The following is a 23,964-nucleotide window of genomic DNA, read 5'->3' on the forward strand; positions in this document are numbered from 1 at the left end:
ACAGAGGCTCCTGCTTGATCTCATCTGTCAGCCCGTCCATTACTATCGCAAACAAGAAGGGGCTCAGAGTAATCCCACCCACACCTTGAACCCGTCTGTCGCTCCTGCCGCACACCTCACCACTGTCTCGCTATCTTCATACATGCCCTGCACCAGCCTCATGCAGTACCACAGTTCCTCTCTTGGCACCCTATCATATGCTTTCTCTAGATCCACAAAGACACACTGCAGCTCCTTCTGACCTTCTCTTAACTTCTTCATCAACACTCTCAACGCAAACATCCCACCTATAGTGCTCTTCCTCAGCATGAAGTCATACTGCTGCTCACTGATTGCCACCTTACTTATTGATCTGGCTTCAGCAACTCTTTCCCATAGCTTCATGGTATGGCTTATCAACTTTACCCTTTGTACAGCTCTGCACATCACCCCTGTTTCTGAAAATTAGCACCAGTACAATTCTTCTCCATTCCTCAGGCATTCTTTCTCTCTCCAATATAGTGTTAAGCAATCTGGTCAAAAGGTCCACTGCCCTCTCTCCTAGACATCTCCATACCTCCACAGGTATGTCATCTGGACTAACTACCTTAATATCTGCCCTCACTTTTTTCTTACTAATCCTCTGAACCGCCTGATTTCCTCCATCTGTCTTCATCGCTCTAATTTTCTTCATTTTTATATACTTTCCCACCCCTTAAATACGTTAATTTAGTTCAAAGCATTCAAAACATAAATATGTGGAATTTTTATCTCTGTAATTTCCTAAGTCCATCAACAATCTTCACATGCAATTAGTGGCTCGGACACAAATTCAAATGTTTGCAAACATTCGTCATTCTCCCATTTTTACCAACTGCACTTGAATGCAGCACGATCACGCTTCCCTGTTTCTGCTCCTCCCAGTTCAAAGATGGCAGCCATGGGGCAGAGACGAGCGACGACACAAATTTAGGAGTTTTTCCATGAAATCAAATTTTGTTGCGGAGCTGTTACCCCCATTGTTTTGATACGACAGTGAATTAAACGGTCACCGCCAATGCATCGTTTTAGGAAGACTTTTAAAGGGTTCAGAAATATGTTTTCTTGTGGGCTAAGCTAGCAAGCAACGCTTAGCAAATAAATGAACTTGTCTCTTCTGCCACACGAGAAGGAAGCAGTTGTTTTTCATACGGTCTACTGACATCTTGTAAGGTGAGCTTGTGTTTATGTGATGGTAAAGACGTGCAATTTTTAATATGTAGACACTGGTCGGTTGCATTTATGAAGGAAGAACTTGTATGATTATCGTTAGCCTTAGCTCGGTCTTCTATGGTGAATAAACACAGGGTCAGGTTGCGGCTCTCAAGATTATGAGTGGGTTGCAGGCAATCTTGAACATTTTTTTGAATATTAATTTGCTTTACTGCCGACGGAGCAAACGCTAATATTTGTCCTTTTCTTTCCCACCAGCTCAGTTTCATCATGGCCATCTCTCAGTTCCGTCTATTCAAGATCTGCACATGCCTAGCCAGCTTTCTTTCTTTCTTTAAACGATTAATATGCAGGTAAGCACAAATGCAGTGTTCAGTACAACATGTGCCATACTTTGCCATACTTTATATTTGGAGATGTTGATTAAAAAATGTAACTTTGTAGCTTTACGAAACTCACAGCATCTACTAAAAATATTTACATGCATCAGCTCCACAACTAGAGACCCCCCCCCCCCCCCCCTTTTTTTTTTTCTATGCTGGATGCAGTGGTAAAAAGTTGGCAGATTTTTAACCAAGGTTGTTACACTGCAGACTAAAAAAGATTTGACATTACTGTTTCATAATGGGCAGTTTCTGCTTTTTACAATAATTGATATTCTAATACAGGACTGGAAGGGGCCGCAAGCTCAGTGGTGATCAAATAACCCTCCCGACAACAGTGGATTTTTCATCATCTGTACCAAAACAGGCAAGTATTGCAGCAGTCGTAAGCAGCTGCTCTGAGAAGAGCCTACTGTACAGTAGACAAAAATTTGAGTGTTTTCTCATCCAAATAACTTTCAGGCACTGTTGTTTTTTTTGTTTTTTTTTAAATCTGTACAGCCAGAGGTTGAAGAATGGAGCTCTTGGGATGAAGAGGCTCCTACAAGTATTAAGATTGAAGGTGGTAACGGCAGCGTTTCCCCTCCACCCAATGATGTCGATGAAGAGCCTGACTACTTTAAAGACATGGCTCCCACCATCAGGAAAACACAGAAGGTATGTCTGTAAATAAGACGAAGCCACAGTAACATCAAAGCAGTTGGTGGTGTGTCTCTGAGATTGTATAATCTTTTAAACTTGTCTTTGTTGAAAGTAAATTCACCTCTGTGGCTCACCTCATCATATGTGATGAACTTTGACTTTTGAGCATCCACCATTATATCAGTGATATCCACCATTATGTGACAGAAAATAAGGGGAAAAAAACTAATAGGTCCACTGTATGTAATGGAATTTTTAGTGTGTTAATGTGATTGGCTGCTTTTTCATTTAGCAGTTTTACCTATTGTAACTCAAGAATAGTAGATATCAGCACAGTGTTGGAGATTGGAGTATCATTGTAGATGAAGAGTAGGTGCCACAGAAGAAGAAAAGCTGTGACTGTTGTGTTTGGAATGAAGCTGTAAAATTTTAAAGATATTTTTGGCCTCTTTGCCTTTATTAGATAGTGTTCAGTGGAGAGAGAGAGAGAGGGGAAGACACAGCAATGGGCCACAGGTCAGATGGTCAGAACCCGGGCCGTCTGCAGCTCAGCCATGTGGGGTATATGGTCGCCTGCTCACCCACCCTAACACCCTGAAGGTGCAATTTCTTAAGGGAAAAAGTTGCTGGTTCGAAGGGACATGCCATGTTTTTCCCCAACAGGCACAAAATATTTCTGAGAAAAATGAATTTAGAAAATGAGATGCCTAACTTGGGGACTTTACAAGCTCATCAGTCTTTAACTGGTGAAAGGCTGCTCCTTGTGCAACAACTGCTGGCACAGGATTCCTGTGGATCATTTAAGTCTAAAAGTAAAATCAAAGAAAATGACTTCTTAAAATGTCTTATTCCCAAAATTTTGCAGTTGGCATAATAATGTGTTTAAGGCTGGTAGACATTTAAATCAGTAAGAATCATTATGTAAGCTGGTTTTAAAGTTGGCATGTTTTACTGTCATCTGCTCAGTGTTGTCTTTTTTTAGCATGCACATTAATTTATTTTTGTGATGTAGTTACATGAGGCAACACACTAGGGGGCAGTAACTGAGTAGAATGCATATTTCATTAGAAACCTACCAGTAACATTTAATGGGAATTAGCACAGACAGTGCAGATGTTAGTCTTATTGCTCAGTTCAGAAATGGGCAGGTGCAAAACAAGAGTGCGGAGTTTCAGTCACTTGTTGCATTGCAATGTTAAAACTTTATCTTGGATTTCCTGAAATAACAAGAAATAACCATCCAGTCTTGTTGTATTCATTCTTTCATTTATTTCTTTTCAGCAAAGGCTTAGCTGGTTTCTAAACCAGGGATCATGAGATAAATATTTTGTAGGCATATGGATACAGTATAGAGGATAGATTATGCTATTTATGTTTTGAATGTGAATAAATGTTTCTTGAGATCCAAACTCATGATTTCTTTGTGAGATAGAGCCTGAGAGAAGTGAATTGCTTGTAAACTTGTCTGTCATTTCTAGACATGTGATTTTTTTTTTTTTTTTTTTTTTTTTTTTTTTTTTTTTTTCCCCTTTCGGCAGAGCTAGGTTAGCTGTGTCCTCCTGTTTTCAGTCTTTCCAGTTTAGCAATTTGAAAATCTTCTGTCATCACTGCTGGCTTGTCTTTTCTATTAATAGTTTAGCAGCAATGCATCGCTGAGTCCTTTACTTTCAGTCTGAGCTCCTCTCCTTTCTTTCTGGGTTCCATATTGAAGATTGTGTTGAAGAAAAGGGAGCCTTTGAACTACCTGGTTCCTGATGGCTCAGCAGGATTCTCCAGCAGACTGGCAGCCTCTCAGGATATGATGACTTTCATTCCCCCCTCAGTGAGTAACACTATTGTAACAAAATGCAACCAATCCCCTTTTGTTGTTCTATTTCATTAGATTCTGATGTAATTTACAACATTTTTTCTTATGTCTAATCTGTTTCCACAGGCTGAACTGGGTGAAATGGACAACTGGCAGGAGGACACAAATGCCTGGGAGGATGAGTCTGATGCTGCCTGGGAGGCAGAGGAGGTGCTCAGGTAAATGGGTGAAGAGTGCATCTGGTTCTGTATACAGCAAATACCAGTTTGTCACCTTAACCAATCAGTTATAAAGAACAACAGGAACAAGATGTTGAGGGTTTTTAATATATCAAAAAGAGAAAATGAAACCATTCAAGATACAATTCCAGCACATTCACCACTGAACCCAGATTTGGTTTCAGGAACAACTGAAGAATGCACCACAGGCTTCATTGCCACTTATTGTTTGTTTTGCTGACTTGGAAAGAAACTGTGAAAGAAAAACATTTTATTAAGCTAACATATGTGTTTCCTCACTTCCTCACATCTTAGCTCCTCCCAGCGAGGACAGATGTGTCCAAACTGCCAAATGAGAAGTCCTTGCTTCCACAGTTTCATTCTTTAGCTACATCACAGCGTGATCACCTGTCCACAGAACGTACAGTGGCACTGTAGCTCAGCTGTGAACACTGTTGCTTCATGGCAAAAGCTTCTCCTGCCATTAAAAAACATGCTAGGTTAATGCTTCCTACCTGGGCCCAGGACAGTTTAACAAGTTTAAAAAAAACCAAAACAATGAATAACATAGCTGGTTATTTAATATTTTCTTTAAATTTTCTAGTTTATGCACTTGCATTATTTTTATCTGCACAATAACAACTGTATGCAATGGTTTGAAAAGATGGGTTTGCAACTGTGGCAACATCACTGTTTGCACCGGACATGAATGGGCCCATTATACTCCATCTTACAATCTAACTGTGCCCATCATTTTTCTAAATGTGTAGATTCATTTCACGGCCAGCAGGTGATAGTGTTTGGTAATATTTCAGCAGCTGCAGCAGCACAAGGAGCAGGTTTTGTTTCCCCCCCCATTCTCAGCTGACCTAGCTTTTGTTGACATGCTCTGCAGTGACATCACTTCTAGCCATCTGTTTGTTTTGCCCATTTTTTTTGTTTTGTTTTGTTTTGTTTTTAACCAGACAACAGAAGATTGCTGAGAGAGAGAAGCGCTTCATGGAGCAGCAAAGGAAAAAGATGGAGAAAGAAGCTCAGAGGATGATGAAGAAGGAGCAGAAGATTGCCGTCAAGCTCTCATAACATTTTACAGGGGCTCAGTTTTGAGCAACAGGAATTGGGGGTGGGGGGGCAAAGACACTAGCTCAGTCATTACTGTCTTTTAAAGTCACCAAACCAACCAGGATTCTTACCGTACACTACTTACGTGCTAGCGATTTGTCATCCTCCTCCTTTTTCCACCAGCAGCCATTTTAGTGTGTTTTCCAGCGGCAGCAGTGTAACGTGTGTCAGTCTTGAGGGTTGATAACGCAGCGGGTATTCTCACTCTTCATGTGGCAGGGTCATTTTGGTCTTTAAGGGAGATTTAAGGGAGATTGTGGTTATACCATCCAAATCATTTTTAGGTTAAAGGTTAGATGCACCTTCAGATGATTCTGATTAAATCTGTAGGGAAAAGTTCTGTTTTGGATTTTTTCCAGGAACATTTGTAAATAAACCGGTACCTGTGCTACCTGTCGAAACTGACACAGGGAGTACAATTCCCTTTCTTTATCTTTTTTATGACCTCAAAGGACAAAGACGTCTAATTTATTTTATGCATCACTGAATACCAGTGACATCCCTTGATTTGCTTGATTATTGTTTTTTTTTTATATTTATGTCTTTGTCTGACAACTGATCTGTTCTTTTTTTTTTTTTCCTTTTTTTTTAAAATGAATGATGCTTTTATATTTCAAGTTATCTCCCTGTGCTGTATAGCCCTTATTACACTGGAAATCTGCATTAAAATGAACGCTGGAGATTTTCAAACTGTGTGTGGATAAATGATGGTAGAATGTAGCCAGACTACAGATGTTAGCTGTGGGTTCCTATGGTAATCTCATGGCTGCAGATCTGCCATTTGCTCTCCTTTGTCAGCCTGTGAGATTGAAGAAGAATATCCAGTGATCAATGCCTTTTTTTCCTTTTATCTTGGGGGAGGGAATCTTGCCCTTGGCTGTTTAATAGTTGATCAACTTGCTGCAGAGACAGTACTTATAAAACATGGATCGGCATCACAGCGGAATCTCAGACAGTAATCTTGGCAAATAATGGGGTGATGGATAAATGTTTCCTAGCACATCATTTCAAGTAAATGCTTCTGACTGAGCATCTTGTTATGCATCACTGTAATGAAATTCCCAGTCAGTGTTGTCATGGAAACATTGGCAGGTGCAGATACAGTATGTGTTGGTCCATGACTTATGATAAATGGTGCAAGGGAAGTCAAAGAACACATATCTGGGTTAGTATTTCTCAGTGATTCACTGACAAAAGCTGTTAAAATTTCAATGATTATGAAAATAATTAGTGCATGACTAGATTTAAGAATCAAATCAAAAGCAGGTGTTCATTTCAAGGGCATTTAACAAACTGGAATTATTTTCTTTGGAAATGCTCTTTCCTCATTTTCACTGAGAAAAGCTGCATGTAATTTTTTTTTTTTTTTTACATTTTGCACTTTTTTTTTCCGTCCAGAAGGTAATCATTGAAATCCTGATTTTGCTCATACTTAAAAATGGCTGTGGTTGAGCACAAACTAGGTCTGATGTGGAGTAATGTTTCCAGAGTTAGCAAATTGTATACCTGCTCTAATAGTCCTATACGGGTTTTTAATAAATTTTGATTCATACCTTCAGTTGAGAATAACTGCCTATGTCTGATATGTGAATAGAAACTCCAACAATCATTTCATAAAGGGAATTTTATCTTCTTTCATTGATACAAGGTTCAGGCTTCATGTTTTTAGCTGTCCATCACAGGGTGAAGGACTCGATTCCACACTGAAACCCCTTTTGGAATGATACTGAGAGTCCCCAGAGGATGAACCCTACTAACTTCTGACTCTGTAGTTTTTATTGAAATTTGTCAAGCAGTTGGTAGAATTGCCGTTCTCACAAAACCGAAATACAGCATGTTTAGACTTTTTCCCTGGCATCAAGGTGAAATTGGCGCAGTACTTTCTTTTTCACCTAATTGATGTTTTCACCAACCTCAGCTGCAGTTTTTAGGCTAATTTGGAAATATTCGGAATATGCTCATATGCTAAACTAGGATTGTTACCATTATTGTTTCTTCTATCATTATATAAGCATTAAATCATCAGCATGCCAGAAGACTCCAATATGAAAACAGTCTTATCAAGCTGGCCTGCAAAAAGTATTGACTATTGTCATCTCTGACCTCTGTCATGTCAGTCCCATCTACCTGGGGACGCTGCCGGCACTGCCTGCCAAACCTCTCAGAGACTGACCCACTTTCAGAAAGGGAAAGTGCACGTCATCAGTCTTCAGAAAGGGAACAAGCCATGTGGGTGCAGTCACATCCAGAGTTCTTTATGAGACTGGTGTGCACTCATGCTTAAACCAATGCTACCCACTCATTTAATCTAGCAACCCCCCACACTATTGTGGGGATTACAGCATCCGATGACTCATGCTGATGCCTTATGAACCGAGGAGTCATGGTTACGCAATATTAAGACAACTCTCCATACAGCTGGGTGGAAATGGACCCACTGTAGCAAAGAGGCAAATGTTCACTCATGTAGATTTAATCAGCTTTCGCTTTAATTTTCATTGACCATGATGGGTGTTATGCAATGACTAAAGACTTGTGTAGCTTTTGTGGGCAGACTCACAGCTGCGCTTGCACTGACCCAGTTTTTACTGGTGTAAGGGCACAGGCTACATTTAACAGCTTCTGAGAGATCCCAGTAAAGTGGATGTAATGCACTCTACAGTCAGAACCGCAACCCAGGGGACATGTGAAGACAGGTTGAGAAAGCTTTTACATAAGATGAGCCATCGTGAGAACATACAGCTTTCTGGCACTTGGGTTCTGATGGGATATCTCCTCCTCCCCCTCCTTTTTACTTATTAATGTGAACAACTCACACAGATGAAGAAACTCCCATTCTTTGCTCCTGGACCGGGCCTCTTACATAAGTCAAACTTGAAAAATATTTCCATGAAGTCCCCGAAACCCAACAACAACAAAAAAAATAAATCCAAAAACACATGGCCAGCGTTATCATGCTTTAATAATAAAGATACAAGGACATTTGATGTAAACTACTAGTATTGCACATTGCTCAGGCACATAACAAGTGTCAGTTGCTTTGAAGCATTAACTTCTATGAACAATACACAGGCAGTACCAAGTAAAGCTCTACACCCAGAGTGCGGGGAGAAAAAAAGTCACAAAACAGTGAACTTACATTAAAGCTTTGGCTGAAGGTTTAAGGTTTCTTTATGAACAATAAAAGGAAACAGATTTCAGAACCCCATCACCCAAACAAACAGAAAAAAATAGCAGTCAGTTTTTCACCTCCTGCAAATCTCATCTTAAAGAACTTTTGTTATAAACAACAGCTAGGGACACCACAGGACTATGATAACACAACCATCTACCCAGATGATCTGCTTATACACGTAAATGATAAATAAATAAATAAATAAATAAACTTAGTTATAAATAATCCCTTCCATGTCACCACTAAGCTTTGCCTCATGGTAACTGTACAGTGCAAAATAACAGTGTTCGAACCAAAATAAATGCATTGATATCAAGTGTTCAAAGATGTCACAAATATGCTTGAGAAAAGATGCTTAAGTGCTTTAAGTTCAAGGTCAAGGGTGTGCATGCGGGTTGAAAGCCATTACGCATCAGGCCTGTGAGTGATGTGACGAAGCGAGTGCAATCCCATGATGCAGCAGCCTCTGATCAGGGCAGCAATGTTGTACACCGGAGCGCTTCCATCTACACCGTGCCGCGAGTACAGCCAAGCCACTGTGGGCAACACTGGTGCTGCTACCGCAAACAGATCCACCAGGAAGCTGTTGCTCCAGTAACGCTTGCCAACCACATCCAGTCCTGGTGACAGATGAGGCTCCTCCTCACCAACAGTGAAGTCCAGCTCCTCCATGAATCGTCTGCTCTCTGAAGGCTCCGAGCAACATGTGCCAGAATCAGCAGAGGTGTCGGGGCTCTCTGGAAGCGTGCTGGTTCGGGAAGGTGCCGGGTCAGGCTGTTTGGTGGCGGTGCAAGTGGAGGCAGGTAGGTTTGGGATCACTAGAAGATTACCTGGGGCTGATAAAGCTGCATCTCCTGCTGCGACTCCATGGAACTTAAGAAGCTGAGAGAGCAGAGCCTGCAGGTCTGCAGACATGGGTGTTATGTCGGTTTGGACTTCTTTGTCGTCTGCGTTCTGCTGCGGAGGTGTGCTGGAGGCGACAGCTGCATCTGGTAGAGGGAGCTGGGGTGTAGCAGATTGATCATTTGACAGTCTCTCTTCTGACAGTGCAGACACCCCGGGCCCAGACTCTGCACTGGCCCTCAGCTTGCTACTAGAGTCCTGACTGAAATCCACTGCAGTGGACATGAAGACTTTCTCCAAAATGTCCGCTCTGTTTGCCATCTCATCATTTGCCAGCAGCCCGCTGTCTGCCATTGCCTCTGCTCCTTGGTCTCCCAACTCCATTGCACCCTCCTCGTCCCCCACCATCTTCTTCCTGCTGCCATCAGGGCTGTCGTACATAAAGTCCAGGCTGTTTTCATCTTGAAGGTTGGCACCACTCTGGGCAAGCTCCATGCTTTGCAGGAGCGACTCCAACTTCCTGTTTTGGATGTTGATGTCAATGAAGTATTTCTGTATTCCTTTATCCTTCTCCATCAGGCTGCTCTTCATGGTTTCCACCACCTGACGCAGCTGTTTTATCTCTTTGCGCGCTTCTTTGAGGGACAGCTGAGCCTCCACCCGGTGACATTCCTCTTCAATCCAGTCCTCCCTCATTCTGCTAAGCTGGGCCTTAAGCTCCTCAATCTCCGTCTCTCTAATAAAGAGCGAGGAAAACATCCAGAGTAACTTAAAAAGGAACAGTTCACAATTTTGGAACTCCACACTTGTGCACATCATGCAATTTGTAAAGAAAGGCCACTTTCATGTCTATATGCCAAGATCAAAGCTACACATACTGTACCTCAGCTCATCACAAAGACTGGAAGTGGTGGGGAGGGCTGGAGCTCCTTGCCACCACTGTGATTAGGTGGATACACCTACACATTACACGTACAGGAGCTGCTCAGCCATGATAAACCCATGCTATGAAGCTCCCAGCACACAGTTTTAGTCCTAATATTAATGCCAGACGAGGTTTGCAACTCTAGTTATTGAGTCAGCACTCAGCGACCCCGCTCTCTAACTTTATGTGGTCTGCCACTTTGTGACTGAGTTGCTGTGGTTCCTAAATGCTTCCACGTTGCAATAATACCACTTACAGCTGATTGTGGAATATCTAGGAGGGAAGAAAATTCTCAAACTGACTTCTTTTAATGGTGGCATCCTGTTACAGTACCATACAAATTCAGTTAGCTCTTTAGAGCAAAAAGAAAAGTAGAGTCCGCACACCAGCGAAAGCTCCTGAATGATTTTTAATACAATACCATAATATGTGTAATGTTTCGGACACAGCTGCCTATTCCTCAGACATGAGGTTGTTTAGAGCAACCCATTCTTTCACAAAGGTCTGTAAAGGCAGACTGCATGGCTAGGTATTTGACTTTATACACCCGTGGCAATGGACACCTGAAATCAAAGATTAAGAGGTGTAGCCCAATACTCTGTTTATATAGTGCATATCCTCTTGTTGGCGTTTGTGTAGCCTGCTAGCTCCCAAAATTTATAACCCTTGTCACCCTAATTCTCACCATAATTTCCTATTTAAAAGAAAAACAAAACAAAAACAAAAAAATACAAAAAAAAAAAAAAATTGCCATCTAAAATTAAAATATAGTATATTTTGATATTTGAGCAAATCCTCCTGTTTGAATCCTCATGCTAAGCTAATTGGCTGCAGGGTCATACTTTATGTATGACAAGGACATTATTTAATCAGTCAATTTCTTGTTAAAAGGACAATGTATCAATCAAGAAGTGCACTTTAAAAGTATGCTTTGCTGTGTACAGTTAAACTCTTGCAAGTCTTTTTTTTTTTTCTTTTCAATCTTATGTAACACTCCTTTTCCAGGGGGTTTAGACTTCACAAGATGTTAGTGGTAAGCAGAGTCGAGGCACGTAGGCGTTACATCACAATTACAGAAGCACATATTCCCCTTGTATGACCACCGGCATCCCATCTTAAAATTGAACCTCGAGATGAGGAGACACTGCGCTGCTAACCTGTCACGAACTCTATTCTCAGACTCCAGCAGTTTGGTCTTCAGGTGTCTGATAGCCACTTCCTTCTGTTGCAGAGGGGTGAGGTACTGCTCAGGGTTTGGGGGTCTGATTCCATGGTTGTCGCCACATGAGTGGTAGCGGCCCAGACCCGACCTTCTGTTGGACAGAGAGAACGAGAGAGAAAGGGAAACGAGGTTGCTGGTGGACATTTACACCTCTAGAACTGATTGTCCATCATTTATCAAGCAGACATTTTAAAACAGCAGCAGAAACTTGAACTAAATTCTCCCTACAGAATGTAATTAGTCTGGGTCGGAGTGCTGGCGGGGCAGATGCTCCCTGAAGCCTGGAATTACTGTCTGACACAGGATTACCGGCATGCAGGCTAGAGATTTAAAATCCTAAAATGCTGAATACAAGCAGAGAAATCACCTTAGTGGAAAGACGAAAAAAAAAAAAACTAACTGCATTTGCAAATGCAAATGACCCCCATTTGCCCCCCCCCCCTTCCTAAAAAGGGTGAGTAGGTGGATTTGGATGATATGTAAAAGCAGCATTTAAGCCCCTCTTTTCCACCAGCATGATATCCTAGCAACCTGGGATACTTAATGCTTTGATGTGAACACGCTGCATCCCTGCCAGAAATAGACACAGCCCAGGAGAAGGCAGCATGTGAGAGGAAGAGATGTCACATGACACTTAGCCAGGCAGAGAAATGGTGACAAACAGCATGACTTGGAGTGACAGGATGGGAAGATTATGATGCATTTATGGAAGCTATAAACGTGGAAAACAGGACAGATTTTTCTTCTGCACATAAACTCAAAGTGCTGAGGGTTGAATGTTTAGACTGCTAAGAGGGGATTTTTAGAGTCAAATCTTATGCAGGGTTGAGTTGCCAACAAACAGAAAGCCTTTCAAATAATCTGTACCCTGAAGCACCATGTTAGAAATTCAGTGGTGCCAAACATTTGAGTTTCAGCCAGTTCTGTTCCACTGTCTAGCCTGAAAATTTTATGACTCTTCTTTGCCAAACCAAGGTGCATTTGCTCTAGTTGCAAATCAGCACCAGTCAGTAGGGTCACTGTCTGGGTACGATATTCAGACATTTGCTTTATTAAATCCTCATTAATCCCAGCTACAGCCAAATCATGGCCAATATAATCCTAGCCAGCTGCAGGAGAGGAAATGATAACTCTCTGGGCTTAATCCAGCCACCCACTCACTAGTGGTCCACTGCACATGGCCATAGACTAAATCTCTAAAGTCTCTTAAATCTACCTGCTTCTCCTTCAAACATAAGTTAAATTTCAAACGGAAGAATAAAAGGGCAAATGATGCACAGCATGAAGTCTGTTTGGTACCTGGCAGTAGGGCTGGAGGTGCAGCTGCTGCTGTTGGTTGAAGAGGCAGCTCTGGGAGGAGTCCTATAGGGAGCATAGAGTTCTGCATCTCTGTTGGCTGCTGGACTCCCGGCTGGTTTGAACACCGGAAGTGGCCTGATGTGAGTGCTGTGACTTAAAAGAAATTTTTAAAAAGTAAATAAATAGAGAAATAATATGGGTGTTCATTATATGCACAGTTTTGCATTCTAGTATTACTGGATTTAATCCATGTATTGAAAAGCCAGTTTAAGTTCAAGTTTGTTGGTGATTAATTAAAGGAAGCAAACATCTGCACATATTAAACCTCATACCTGCGGGAAGGAGCTTTCTTTCCAGCTGAACTGGAATGAAGGCCCTCCCTGGTCTTCAGGCTGCCTGTGCTGCTGGAAGAGCTGAAGTCTGCCTCGCTACCTGAAGTGGGGGGTGGGGGTGGTTACAGTGATTTAGCAGGATTAACCAACTATTTGAGAGCCACGTTTAGTTATGCAAAAGTGATTTGATTTCTATAAATGACAAATATGCATTTCTTGTTTTCACAGTGGGTTATACATCATCAAGCTGCTCAGTTTTAGGTGGCACCACAATGGATCATCTTCCTCCTCCCTCTATCCCCATCATCTTCCTTTGTCACACCTTTGCATGTCCTCCTCCACTAGATCCATTAATCTTCACTGTGGTCTTCCTCTTTTCCTCCTGCCTGGCAGCTCCATCTTCAACATCCATATTTGTCCAGTATATCCACTAACCCTCCTCTGTATGTGTCCAATCCATCGCAGCCTTACCTCTCTAACTGTGTCTCCAAACTGCTCAACCTGAACTGTCCCACTGATGTACTCAATTGCTAATCTTGTCCATCCTGGTCACTCCCAATGAAAATCTTTTGTCAGTGCCACAGTCTCCAAACCATACATCTACAAATACACAATGTCCTTCTCTATACACCCCAGGTTATACATAATTTAATGTGGGTAACAGTTGCCCATATGACCTTTAAGCAACAGCCCAAGTTAATTTGATACCGTCATACCAGGGGTGGGCATTTAATTTTCCCAAAGGAACACATGAGAAACAGACTGTTGTGAAGGGCTGCACCAATGAGCTTATAAAGAGATAAAATTAATATTCAGCAGAATCGAGTTCAGCTTATTCTCGTGCATTTGTAAACTATTTTGGGGGGCCCCAATACAAGCTTTTTATTCATAAACAGCCCTTTATCCTTTTATATTAGGCACCACTGTATCAAAGAATCAAGTGTTAGTTTCTCTAAACACGATTTCAATCAATAATTTTGAGTAATTTATACACATACTTAGCGTAATATGAATTTAAAAAGGAATATACATACAAATGAGCCATATCATCATAAATACCACTGAAACTCCACAATTAGCCAAAATTATCCAGTCTCTATGGGATATTTATCTGCTGTTATGTAGCAGGAAAAGGCTTGTGGCCTGGGCACAATGATGAACAATCAACAAAAACTGGCCATCATTTTAGAGTTTCAATGATTCAACATTTAATTTAAAGTCATACCTGAGTAGCGTCTTTTTCCATTAAACAAAACCATATTATTGTGTCCAGTGACGACTGTGACAAATAAAATTGCTCAAATCTCAGTGATCCTCCACCACTTTGTGAGTCAACTATGAGTCTGTGCAATCAGTGAACTAACCTTCTGATAATCAGCCTAATTGGCTAAGCTCCCCAAACCTTTCTCCCCACCAATCAGCTTTCTTACTCACTCTGACTCATAATCAAACAGTTTTTCCTCTTCCACCTGATTAAAAGAGAGGAAATTTAATTTTCTGGTAAAAAAAAAACAAAAAAGTGCACTGTTTCTGATATAAGTTAACAAAACACAGATGCACAAATGACATTTTTCTTCCATTCTTGTTTTTCTTTTCAGTAAGCAGCTGCATCCCACTCTGGGAAACTGTTACATGTGACAGATACACTGTACCATAGAGGTCAGTGTGTATAGAAAAAAACCCCCAAACTTTTGTATTGCATCAAAATCAAGTCTTATGATCAGATGAGAATAATGCAGGGCTAAGGTTACAGAGATTTCTCTGAAGCTTCATTTTTCTATTTTTCTCAGTATTCTTTCTTACCTCTGGCTTTCATGGCCGACCTCTGCTCTCTCTTGTGCCTCAGCGTGCGTGCTTCACCACTCCACTCGGCCATCATCCTCACCCTCTTCACTTTGGTCTTGCGTTCTGGAAGTATTGGCGATCCGTGGGCACTCTGCTCTGAGCCTGACGGGGTTTTGGAGGGGGACACAGACTGACTAGTGGGGCAGCCGGTGTCATCTATTGTAGACAGGCACACAGACAGTAATAGCCAAGAACAGGCAGCTCAGGGCAGGCAGCAAGCATAAGCAGTCAATCATAGGTTCAGCCCCGGCTGCTCTCTGGCAGATAGCACAACCGCTTGTACAGTGGCTCGTTGCGTCCATAACGTAGCTGTCAAGCGGTTTTTGATTCTCTGTTTCTTAATAGAGGCCCGTCTGGCCTCTTTCTTTTTGAGCTTGCATAAAAAATGTAAAACGCTTGCTGGATTAAAAATACAATCCCTCTCATCACACATACATTATAGTATTAGTATATTAAATTAGTAATTTAATTTGGCACCTGACCACCTGCTAATAGTGCTGCATGTTCAAAGGTTAATACTAGATATGAACTTCTCTTGGCCTGGAGCTGAACTTCTTACCAGAACAAAAACTGTTGGTGCTGATGGTCCTCTTGGAGTGCTCAGAGCTGATGTCACACTCCTTGCCCTCCTCCTCTGAAAAAGGGGAATCAGACAGAGGTGATCCCTTGTCTTTTGGTCGGAAAGGATGGAGGACCAGACGTGGGATGCGGCTGCGGGGGCTCCCTTTCTGTGGTGATTTGTTTTCCTGTCAAAGACAACATTTATCAGAGCACTCATATAGTACATGAAACATACCTAGATTTTTTTTACAGAGTTGGGTTTTTTGTGTAAAAAAAAAAAAAAATCCATACAAAGCTATCCTGAGAGTGTTTTGCTTCCAGTTAAGGCTCACCTCATATTCTTGGAATGGTCCCATTGTGCTTCACTCAGCGTTCTCCCCTAATCAGTGTAAAAGAAGAGAAAAAAATTCAGGTGAATCACGGTTCTGCATGGACAAGCATTTTGATGTGGCAGTCAAACCCTTCATAAACAAGGCCCGTCTGTCTGAACTCTGTTACACCACTAAATACCACCCACCTCACACACACACACACACACACACACACACACACACACACACACACACACACACACACACACACACACACACACACACACACACACACACACATCCTGCCTGGTACAGATGGTACTAGAGGCTTGGAGCCAGACTTGGTCCATGACCAACACAAAAGTGACATCATGAAACAAACAAAAATGCTAAAAATAATTTCATAGCAGATTAGTAAGCCTTTTAACAATCAAATGAAGGCAAGGACCTAAAGGAATTAAAGAGCAAAAACAAATTAAAGGAGGCGATCACATAAATATGACAAGTAGAGTTTGTAGCTATGTAAGCATATTATTGGCAGTGGTGCTTCAATCTACAAGTATGCTGAAATTAACATATATAAGTTTACTATGTTAGCATGGTGATGTTTAACAAGCAGTAATAAAGACATGCAGGGCAGGGGCTGGTTGAAATGTCACTGTCAATCTGAGGACCACGAATCATATTTCATAGTCCATCCTATAGCAGTTTTCCAGTAAAAATGTAATTCTGAAGGAAAGAATGTGGGATCAGAGTCAGTATGGTGCATCATCTGGAAATCATGGCAGTCTATTAAATCAGTATCATAATTAATGAAGAAGTGATCTGGTGGTGGCACTGGAGGAAAAGTCACGACTAACTTTTTAGAAAGTATCCTTAAGGGGACCTGAATGCCATGTGTAACATGTTTTCATTGCAGTCTATCTAATATGTCAACCTCACATTGTAGCCAATGACTGTCAGTGCTATTGTCACAGTATCTTATTATACTATACTGTCACAGCCCTTTCTAGAACCTATATTTGGTTTGTCTTTCTGGTGTGCTCTAAAAACATGTGCAACATGCCTATAAAGGGCTCATTCTAAACTTACAAATAAGCAACAGTTTGTAGTTAGACATGAATATACCCCTAAATTCTACACACTGGTCCTTTAACTCAACTGCTTGTGGTTTTATAGTTCAGTTCAGACTCTGTGCAGATCCAGCTATAAACAGCAGTCTCTTCATGTTTGGCTTATTCATCAAAGTCATCTCAGATTAAGATGATAGATATGAAGCACAGCAGTACAGTAGATGAGACCATGCTAACTCTGCTTATCAGCCGTCTGTGCAAAAAGTGCAGGGCTGCCTGCCAAATGCCTCAAAGTGCTTCAATCAATGAAATATAATAGATGCTGGAGCAATGCTATGGCTTCTTTTTCTAAAGGGTTTCAAGTAGAAACCAAAGCACAGAGAAACTTTGTTCAAACACTGAACTGTTTGTCTTGTATGTGCACATTTAAACAAGAGAGAAGCATATTTTATTGATGCTGCAGAGCTAAATAATGCAGATCTTTTCTCATGCTTGAATAAACTTTGTACAATTACTTCACTTCCTCTAGCCTGTTGATTGCCTCTCAGCACCCTCGCCTAAGGGGGGCAGTTGCATAAGTGCATATAGATTCTTTTTTTGGGGGGGGTGGGGGGGGTGGGAATGATGTAATGGACCCCAGAGCCCATGTGCTGCTGTTGCATCCTTGAATCTGAGCTCATCTTCCACCCCTGCATTTTAAAAACTTTGCCTTGATCAATTGCCTTTTCAAAACTCCACTCCATCAATAACACACTGATATCACCACATGCTGACTGAATATTACGACCTGATATTCTTTTACGAGTAGCCCAGAATTGTGCAAAACCCTCCTTTCCAAACCACCAAGGACCAAAGTGAACTGCAAAATTAGACCACAGAGTCATGGGACTCAAACTCCACCTCCATCTTCTTCAAAAATAGATTGTAATCTGTTCAGAATGGCTTGCACCACATTGCCTTGCAGTTTCATTTTTGTTTTCAAGCATCCAGAGTTTCATCACTCCCTGTAGTAATGCACAGAGGCCTGGTACAAAAGCATGGCAGAATCAGATTATAGGCACCAAGCAGGGCCGAGCGACCGCAGCCGTGCCCTAGCAACAGTCATAGCAACTGAAGGGAGCTACACGAAGGATTCGCGCTAGATGGAACCAGTTATGAATAAATGTGCACAGAGTGAAGGCTTCTGCTGCTGATCCTGAGATGCTGCCCTTCGCTGAGGAAATATCTGGAAGTGATGAGGGGGAGGTACCATTCAGCTGTTCAGTGCTTTTCTCAGGCTGAATGAACATTGTGTACTCTAGCCATTGTGTTCAGGGAGCATTGTATCCTAAATCAAGAGCTACTGACTTTATATGATCAATGTAATTTTTTTAAAACTGTGACTCTCATTAAGGGGCCACGGATCATGTTGTTACAAAAACTGATCATGAGGAAAACATGAGTGAGGCATAGAAGGGCAATGGATGAAATGATACAAGAGCTGAGCAGAGAAGATGGGATCTGTGACTATTGAGTAAAACAGGGTGTGGTTAAGAGAAAATGTGGATGGCAGAGTCGGCCTGTCAGGCAGTCAGTAGGCTCACTGCTACAGTCTCTAAACAAATACGAGGCAGATTGTCATGAACCTTAGAATACCAATGAATTTTCATGAAGCACCACTACCACGCTGACAAATTTTGGTGACTATGCCACTGAATGGACTGGCATTACATAAAGCAAAGGTATTCATGGTTCCCAGAAAATGATCCAATATTACTTTGTTAATCCTTTAACTTCCTCTCTAGCTTCTCTCAACATTTTGCAAAGTCAGCTGGCTCATAGTCATGATGTTCTACATCCCAGGTGGAATAAGCATATGAACTCAAGCCTCCTGGCTGTAGTGTTAATCATATTAACTTAAGACATTTGCTGGCAACACTTACTTTCTTCCAGTTAGTTTTGTAGGTATACTATGTTGTTTCAGCTTGTTTTATAGTCTAGTTTTCTTTTTATTTTAATTGTAAAAACCTCGGTTTTGTAGCCTGGATAAAATATTGTGTTGATGGTCATGAGATCAAAGATTCCTGCACATGCCTTTTCTGCAGTATATCTGATTTGACTGTGACCACATCTTTCTGCTTCCACCCATCTATTTGATCCTCTACTTGACTCTAGACAAAGTTGATTGGCTCCCTGCTGAATAACAGCTTAAACATTATCTTAAGCTCCAAAGCCTCTCTTAAGCAACAAACTGCCTGCACATATGAACCATAATCATTCAAAAAATATTGCATCTAAACAAACTTAGAGGGAGGGTGCTGATTTAGTAAGAAGATGCACTGGGAAAGGGTGACTTATAAAAGCTGGGATACAAGTAAACAAGTCTTTAAGCCTCCACTTGAGCTATTTGCCTCATCCAGATGGTGTCGTTTTAAAACAGCATGGCGTGGGCGTCAATGATAATTTCCTTAATCCACCCCAGAATATGTGTTTTATAATGTTGATCACACACACGGACTAATGTGAAGCCTCTTATTCCACTTTGACATTAATGTCATAATCCAGTCAGTACATTTGCTGTTTATTATTGAGACATTAAGTTACATAATTTCAGTGAATTTCAGTTGATATTTGACTCTTGTGTCCCTCTAGAAGGTTCAAGCTTCTGTGTCCATATTGTTCTACCTTTTGCTGCAGTAAAAAAGTAAATATTTAAATGGAATGATTTCATTCCCTGTTGAGTCACATGTCACACCTGAAACCTTCATTTTAAGCCCATCATCCCTTAAACTGGCTGCATCATCACTCATTGCATGATGTCAGTACTTTCACTTTCAGCATGCTGAAACCAAAAGAGACTTTTAGTAAATGGCTAACTGTCAGTACAATAGATATGTTTATACAAACTCTATAGTGGTGACCACTTTCGTTCTACATACCCAGTGCTGTCAACACACAGACCATCATTAATAAACCCCAGGAAAGCGCTCCATGTGTTTACATGCCTCCCTTTGTTTACCACCTCGCCCTTCAAATCCATTTTTAAACTATTATAAAAGCTCTATCGATGATATCCACCTAACAAATATAGCGACTCTTCTCATATTGCCATTTAATAATCACTCACTTTAAATTTTTACTATGTTGTGCCCAGCCATGGGATTTTGTTGTGTTTCATCTGGCGCCCCCGCGGTTACTGGGAATGTTTTCCTGAGGCGCTGATTGGCCTCCAGAATGACGACGCGCGGAGTCAGCTACAAGATGTCTGTTGCTGTAAACAACTTCCAGCCTGGTGTGGATAGATTTCACCCAGCGGCATCCAAACTATTCCACATTTATGCCCATAGCAAAAATACATTTTTACAAAAATGTAAAAGACTCGTTCCTGAACTTGTAAACAGCTCTTCCCCAGCCCTCTCCACCTTATTCCATCCCTAAAATAGTTTTTTGTTTTTTTGTTTTTTTTTAGAAGCTAATATGCGTTTGATGGGACGTTATTTTTGAGGAAAGGATAAAAACACCTGCCTGGCCGTTGGATGGTGAGGTCTCTCAGAAGGATGCGCGTCAGTTTGGGTGAAGCACAAAGGGTCGATCCTCTGCTGGTGGTGCCAGCCTGCGTTCTGCTGTGTGGATGGCGAGCGGATGAGAGCTGAGTGCAGACTGACGACGCACACGATTGGGCAAGAAGTGAGACCACTGACAGTGCGCGCGCAATACTGTGCCCGCCATCCCAAGTGTGTTACATAACGAGCGGGGCGTTATTTAACCACTGAAGCCCCCCCACCGTATAGAGATATGGACTGAATAAGGCAGTGACATGTTTAGAGACTATATTATTCTGAGAAATGCTCATTTTGCCATGATATACCGTGCAACCCCCCCCAAAAGGTTTAACAGGCTATTTACGGGAATCGAAATAGTTTGATCCATCAGTGAGCTTTAACATTTCCTGTAAGGATCTGTGGAATCTCGTAATTCCTTAAAGCCGTTTTAATGGACTCAAAACCATGCCATCTAAATGCCCAACATAATATATGCACCTGTTTTGGGTCCAACACACACATACAGAAGGTTTATTTGTACAAATATGCACATGAAGGGAAATACAGGCTGCTGATTTGCTGTTAGGGTGACTGTTGGCTCTCCATGGTGCTGAAATCGAGGCTGATGAAAATTTGATTCTGGCGCTTCACATGCCATTCATACATTTACAACCCCCCCCCCCCCCACCCCCCCCACCCCCACACACACACACACACACACCAAAACAAGCCACTGACTGGCAGCAGAGCAGAAATCAGAGTGAGATCCACCCATAACAGTAAAACGTGAAGCGTTGTGAAGTAACCCGATTGTTAATGCTCATTTACTTGTATTTTCATCAGCTAATTCCTGTCGTCTTAAACTGCATTCTAAAGGGAAACACTAGACAGTGAATAAAACGATCGGATGACGCCTATAAGTGGGAGCTTGTTTTGTATTACCGAGGACCTCTGCTGGAACAAGAAGATACTGAATCACAGTAGGCAGTGAGCCCATGAAACTCCTTTGTACTCGTCTTTATTTTAAGCTGCTAAACAGTATAGTTCACTGTATGCCGATTTAAAATCAGCTGCTATTTTGTCCTCGTAGGCCTATTCCACAAAGGGCAGTTCGAGATGTCACAGCAGGGAAAGTAGTTATAGCTTTATTCCATGTAGCTGTTTCGGCTTCAGTTTCAGTGTCCTGATGTCCTGACCGCTGTGTTACTGTGCATGCTGGTTCACTGCCAAACTGTCTACTTATAAGGACATTTAAAAGAACTTTATAATTTTGTCCCAAAGCATGTTCCATTCACAAAAGAAAACAAAACAAAATAAAAAACAAAACAAAACTGGAAAATATCGTAAAAAAAAAAATCTTTAATCCTTCCATAATTTCAAGATCTTAGACACCCAGGTCCAGATATCACTTTCGAAGGCGTTGTTCAGTGACACCCGTACCTGCTATGGTAAACTGCCTTTTATTTAAAAAAGCATATGACATATGAACTTAATATAAAAACAATACAGATCTGGGCAACATGTTTTTTTTCAGGTTTCTGTTAGGTTCTATTTCAGGCTGAAGAATATAGGATCCTGCCAAAAACCCTGCTGTGGCCTTACGTGGGCCCAACCACTGCAATAGTTACTGTGAATAAATCTTTATCTCCATGATGAAGGAGATACCATTCAGTATTTGCAAATCAGAAACACCATAGCATAATTTGTCAATTTATATGGAAGCCACAGACATCCAAGACTAAATATTTATTATGATGATCATTAGCTGTGTGAGTATGGTGTGTGGGATCACACTTGAGTCTATGCTCATTAGAATAATTTCCTTCTCTGTGCCATGTTTGAATCGGTGCTATTTCTTTCCTTCCAATCAGTTCACCTTCGCCAAAGTCCAGACATGACTATGGGAACACCCATTTCTCTGCATCTGTCTATAAAATCAGCAGCACACCAAAGAACTTTTCTTTCCCAAAACTTGTTATAAAGATTTTGGAGTCTGCTAAGAATACATTTCACACAAGCATAAAAAAATGTGCTGAAATACAAAACACTGGTCAGCTATGTATTTGTGTATCATCACACAAAAAGAGAGACGAGCCCTGGAAGTCTTTATGTAAACATTTGAATCAGGACTATGATGCGACTGTGATACTTCTGATCTTGTGTGTTGTGAATACATTTACACAAATGGTGAGCATGATCTCTTTAAAGGGGGGCCTATTGTGCTCATTTCTGCTGCCAAACTTTATTCTTGGACTCTACTAGAGTAACACTGCATAATTCAAAATAATCCTCATTTATCTTAAACCAGATCACGATGCAGCCCCTCAGTTCATCCACTGTCTGAAACAAGCTCCTCTCACTTTGAGGCCATCCACTGTTTAAGCCCACTATATTGCGATCGCTGTCTCCTGTAAGCAAAAATCTTTAAAAGCAGATGCTCATACCAAGAACTGTGTATCTGAGATGACCATATGAAGGACACGCAATCTTAATGGCATCATACAGAGCCAAGGGTAAAAAAAATGTCCATCACTAAACTCTATCTCACAGCTTGCTCAGTAAGAACCAAGAACAAGAACAAGAACCAATGTTTTAGTGAAAGCTGACCACAAATCAAAGTTTCAAGCCCGATTATGGCGCCTTTTTTATTTTAACCCTTTAACCCTTAGCTTCTCCCATATTGCCCTCAGTTCCGTTCACAGGCGTGGGAAACCTTTTTCTTCTCTTGTAATGTATGCAGGAGGCCAATAGAGGTCAGTAGAGTCTCGACTGAAGCATTTGTAGGCTCCGTGTTTTGACTTTACCATGTTCACAGCACTGAGTTACATTTAAACCCAGGAGCCTTTACAGGGTATTTAATGACATTTCTGTTTCTGAAGAGCTAAGCCTACTCCGTCATTAAAGTGAGAAAAAAAGCATGCGGTGATATTTGATATGAATGTTTATATTCCCCTCGTTTAATTGTAAAATATGAATCATTTTGGTTTCTGACGCCTCTTTAAAAATTTCACAACTTCACGATCACGTCGTTTGTGTCTTCAGCGTATCTGTACCTAAACTCCAATCTAATCCACCGACATCGTCCTTGGAAGCTTTCAGGCTGTCAGGAGGAGGGCTGTTAGTCCGTTGCAGTGTTTCTCAGATTTGACAAGACTTAAATCTAATGTTACCAGCTTGACAGAAAGCATCACTAATATGAGGAAACAGATAATTGTTTAATTTCGATATAAGAATTACATAATCGAGTTTTTAACCATTAAAAATAAAACAAATGTAATTTCCCACGCACACGCACTTTATTCGTTGCTAAATCAAAAACAGCTCAAACGTTCCCACACTGTTTCACTCTTTCACTCTGTCCTCTGGCATTCCGGTGGCTCTACTGCACGTTCTGTAGTACGTCTGTGACATGAAATTGTTTGGGAAGCTTGCACTGAGACACCATGTGGGCGTGTTTCTTTTCGGCCCAGCAGTCTCCGGAGTCCAGAGCGAAA

The 23,964-nt window shown here is 41.3% G+C and overlaps 2 protein-coding genes across 3 annotated transcripts; one reads left to right on the forward strand and one right to left on the reverse strand.

Moving 5' to 3' along the window:
- The first annotated feature begins 895 nt into the window (after positions 1 to 895).
- ebag9 (estrogen receptor binding site associated antigen 9) lies at positions 896 to 6,886 on the forward strand. The gene is made up of 7 exons (XM_030749833.1): positions 896 to 1,191; positions 1,450 to 1,544; positions 1,860 to 1,941; positions 2,076 to 2,231; positions 3,928 to 4,038; positions 4,150 to 4,241; positions 5,207 to 6,886. The coding sequence occupies exons 2-7, from the start codon at positions 1,462 to 1,464 to the stop codon at positions 5,322 to 5,324; spliced, it is 642 nt and encodes a 213-aa protein (XP_030605693.1). The 5' UTR covers positions 896 to 1,191; positions 1,450 to 1,461; the 3' UTR covers positions 5,325 to 6,886.
- Positions 6,887 to 8,305: 1,419 nt separating this feature from the next.
- On the reverse strand, positions 8,306 to 20,591 carry sybu (syntabulin (syntaxin-interacting)). 2 transcript variants are annotated; one of them, XM_030749757.1, is made up of 8 exons: positions 20,454 to 20,591; positions 15,898 to 15,944; positions 15,564 to 15,750; positions 14,963 to 15,106; positions 13,160 to 13,259; positions 12,828 to 12,980; positions 11,464 to 11,619; positions 8,306 to 10,117 (listed from the first exon to the last, which is right to left on the reverse strand). In XM_030749757.1, exons 2-8 carry the CDS (start codon positions 15,919 to 15,921, stop codon positions 8,944 to 8,946), a joined length of 1,938 nt encoding a protein of 645 aa, XP_030605617.1. In that variant the 5' UTR covers positions 15,922 to 15,944; positions 20,454 to 20,591; the 3' UTR covers positions 8,306 to 8,943. The 2 variants fall into 2 exon arrangements, with proteins under 2 accessions (XP_030605617.1, XP_030605616.1); XM_030749756.1 differs by having other exon boundaries at positions 14,963 to 15,160; positions 20,454 to 20,590.
- Between the last annotated feature and the right edge of the window lie 3,373 nt (positions 20,592 to 23,964).

This window comes from Archocentrus centrarchus, chromosome 16, assembly GCF_007364275.1.
Source record: "Archocentrus centrarchus isolate MPI-CPG fArcCen1 chromosome 16, fArcCen1, whole genome shotgun sequence".
NCBI classification, from domain to species: domain Eukaryota; kingdom Metazoa; phylum Chordata; class Actinopteri; order Cichliformes; family Cichlidae; genus Archocentrus; species Archocentrus centrarchus.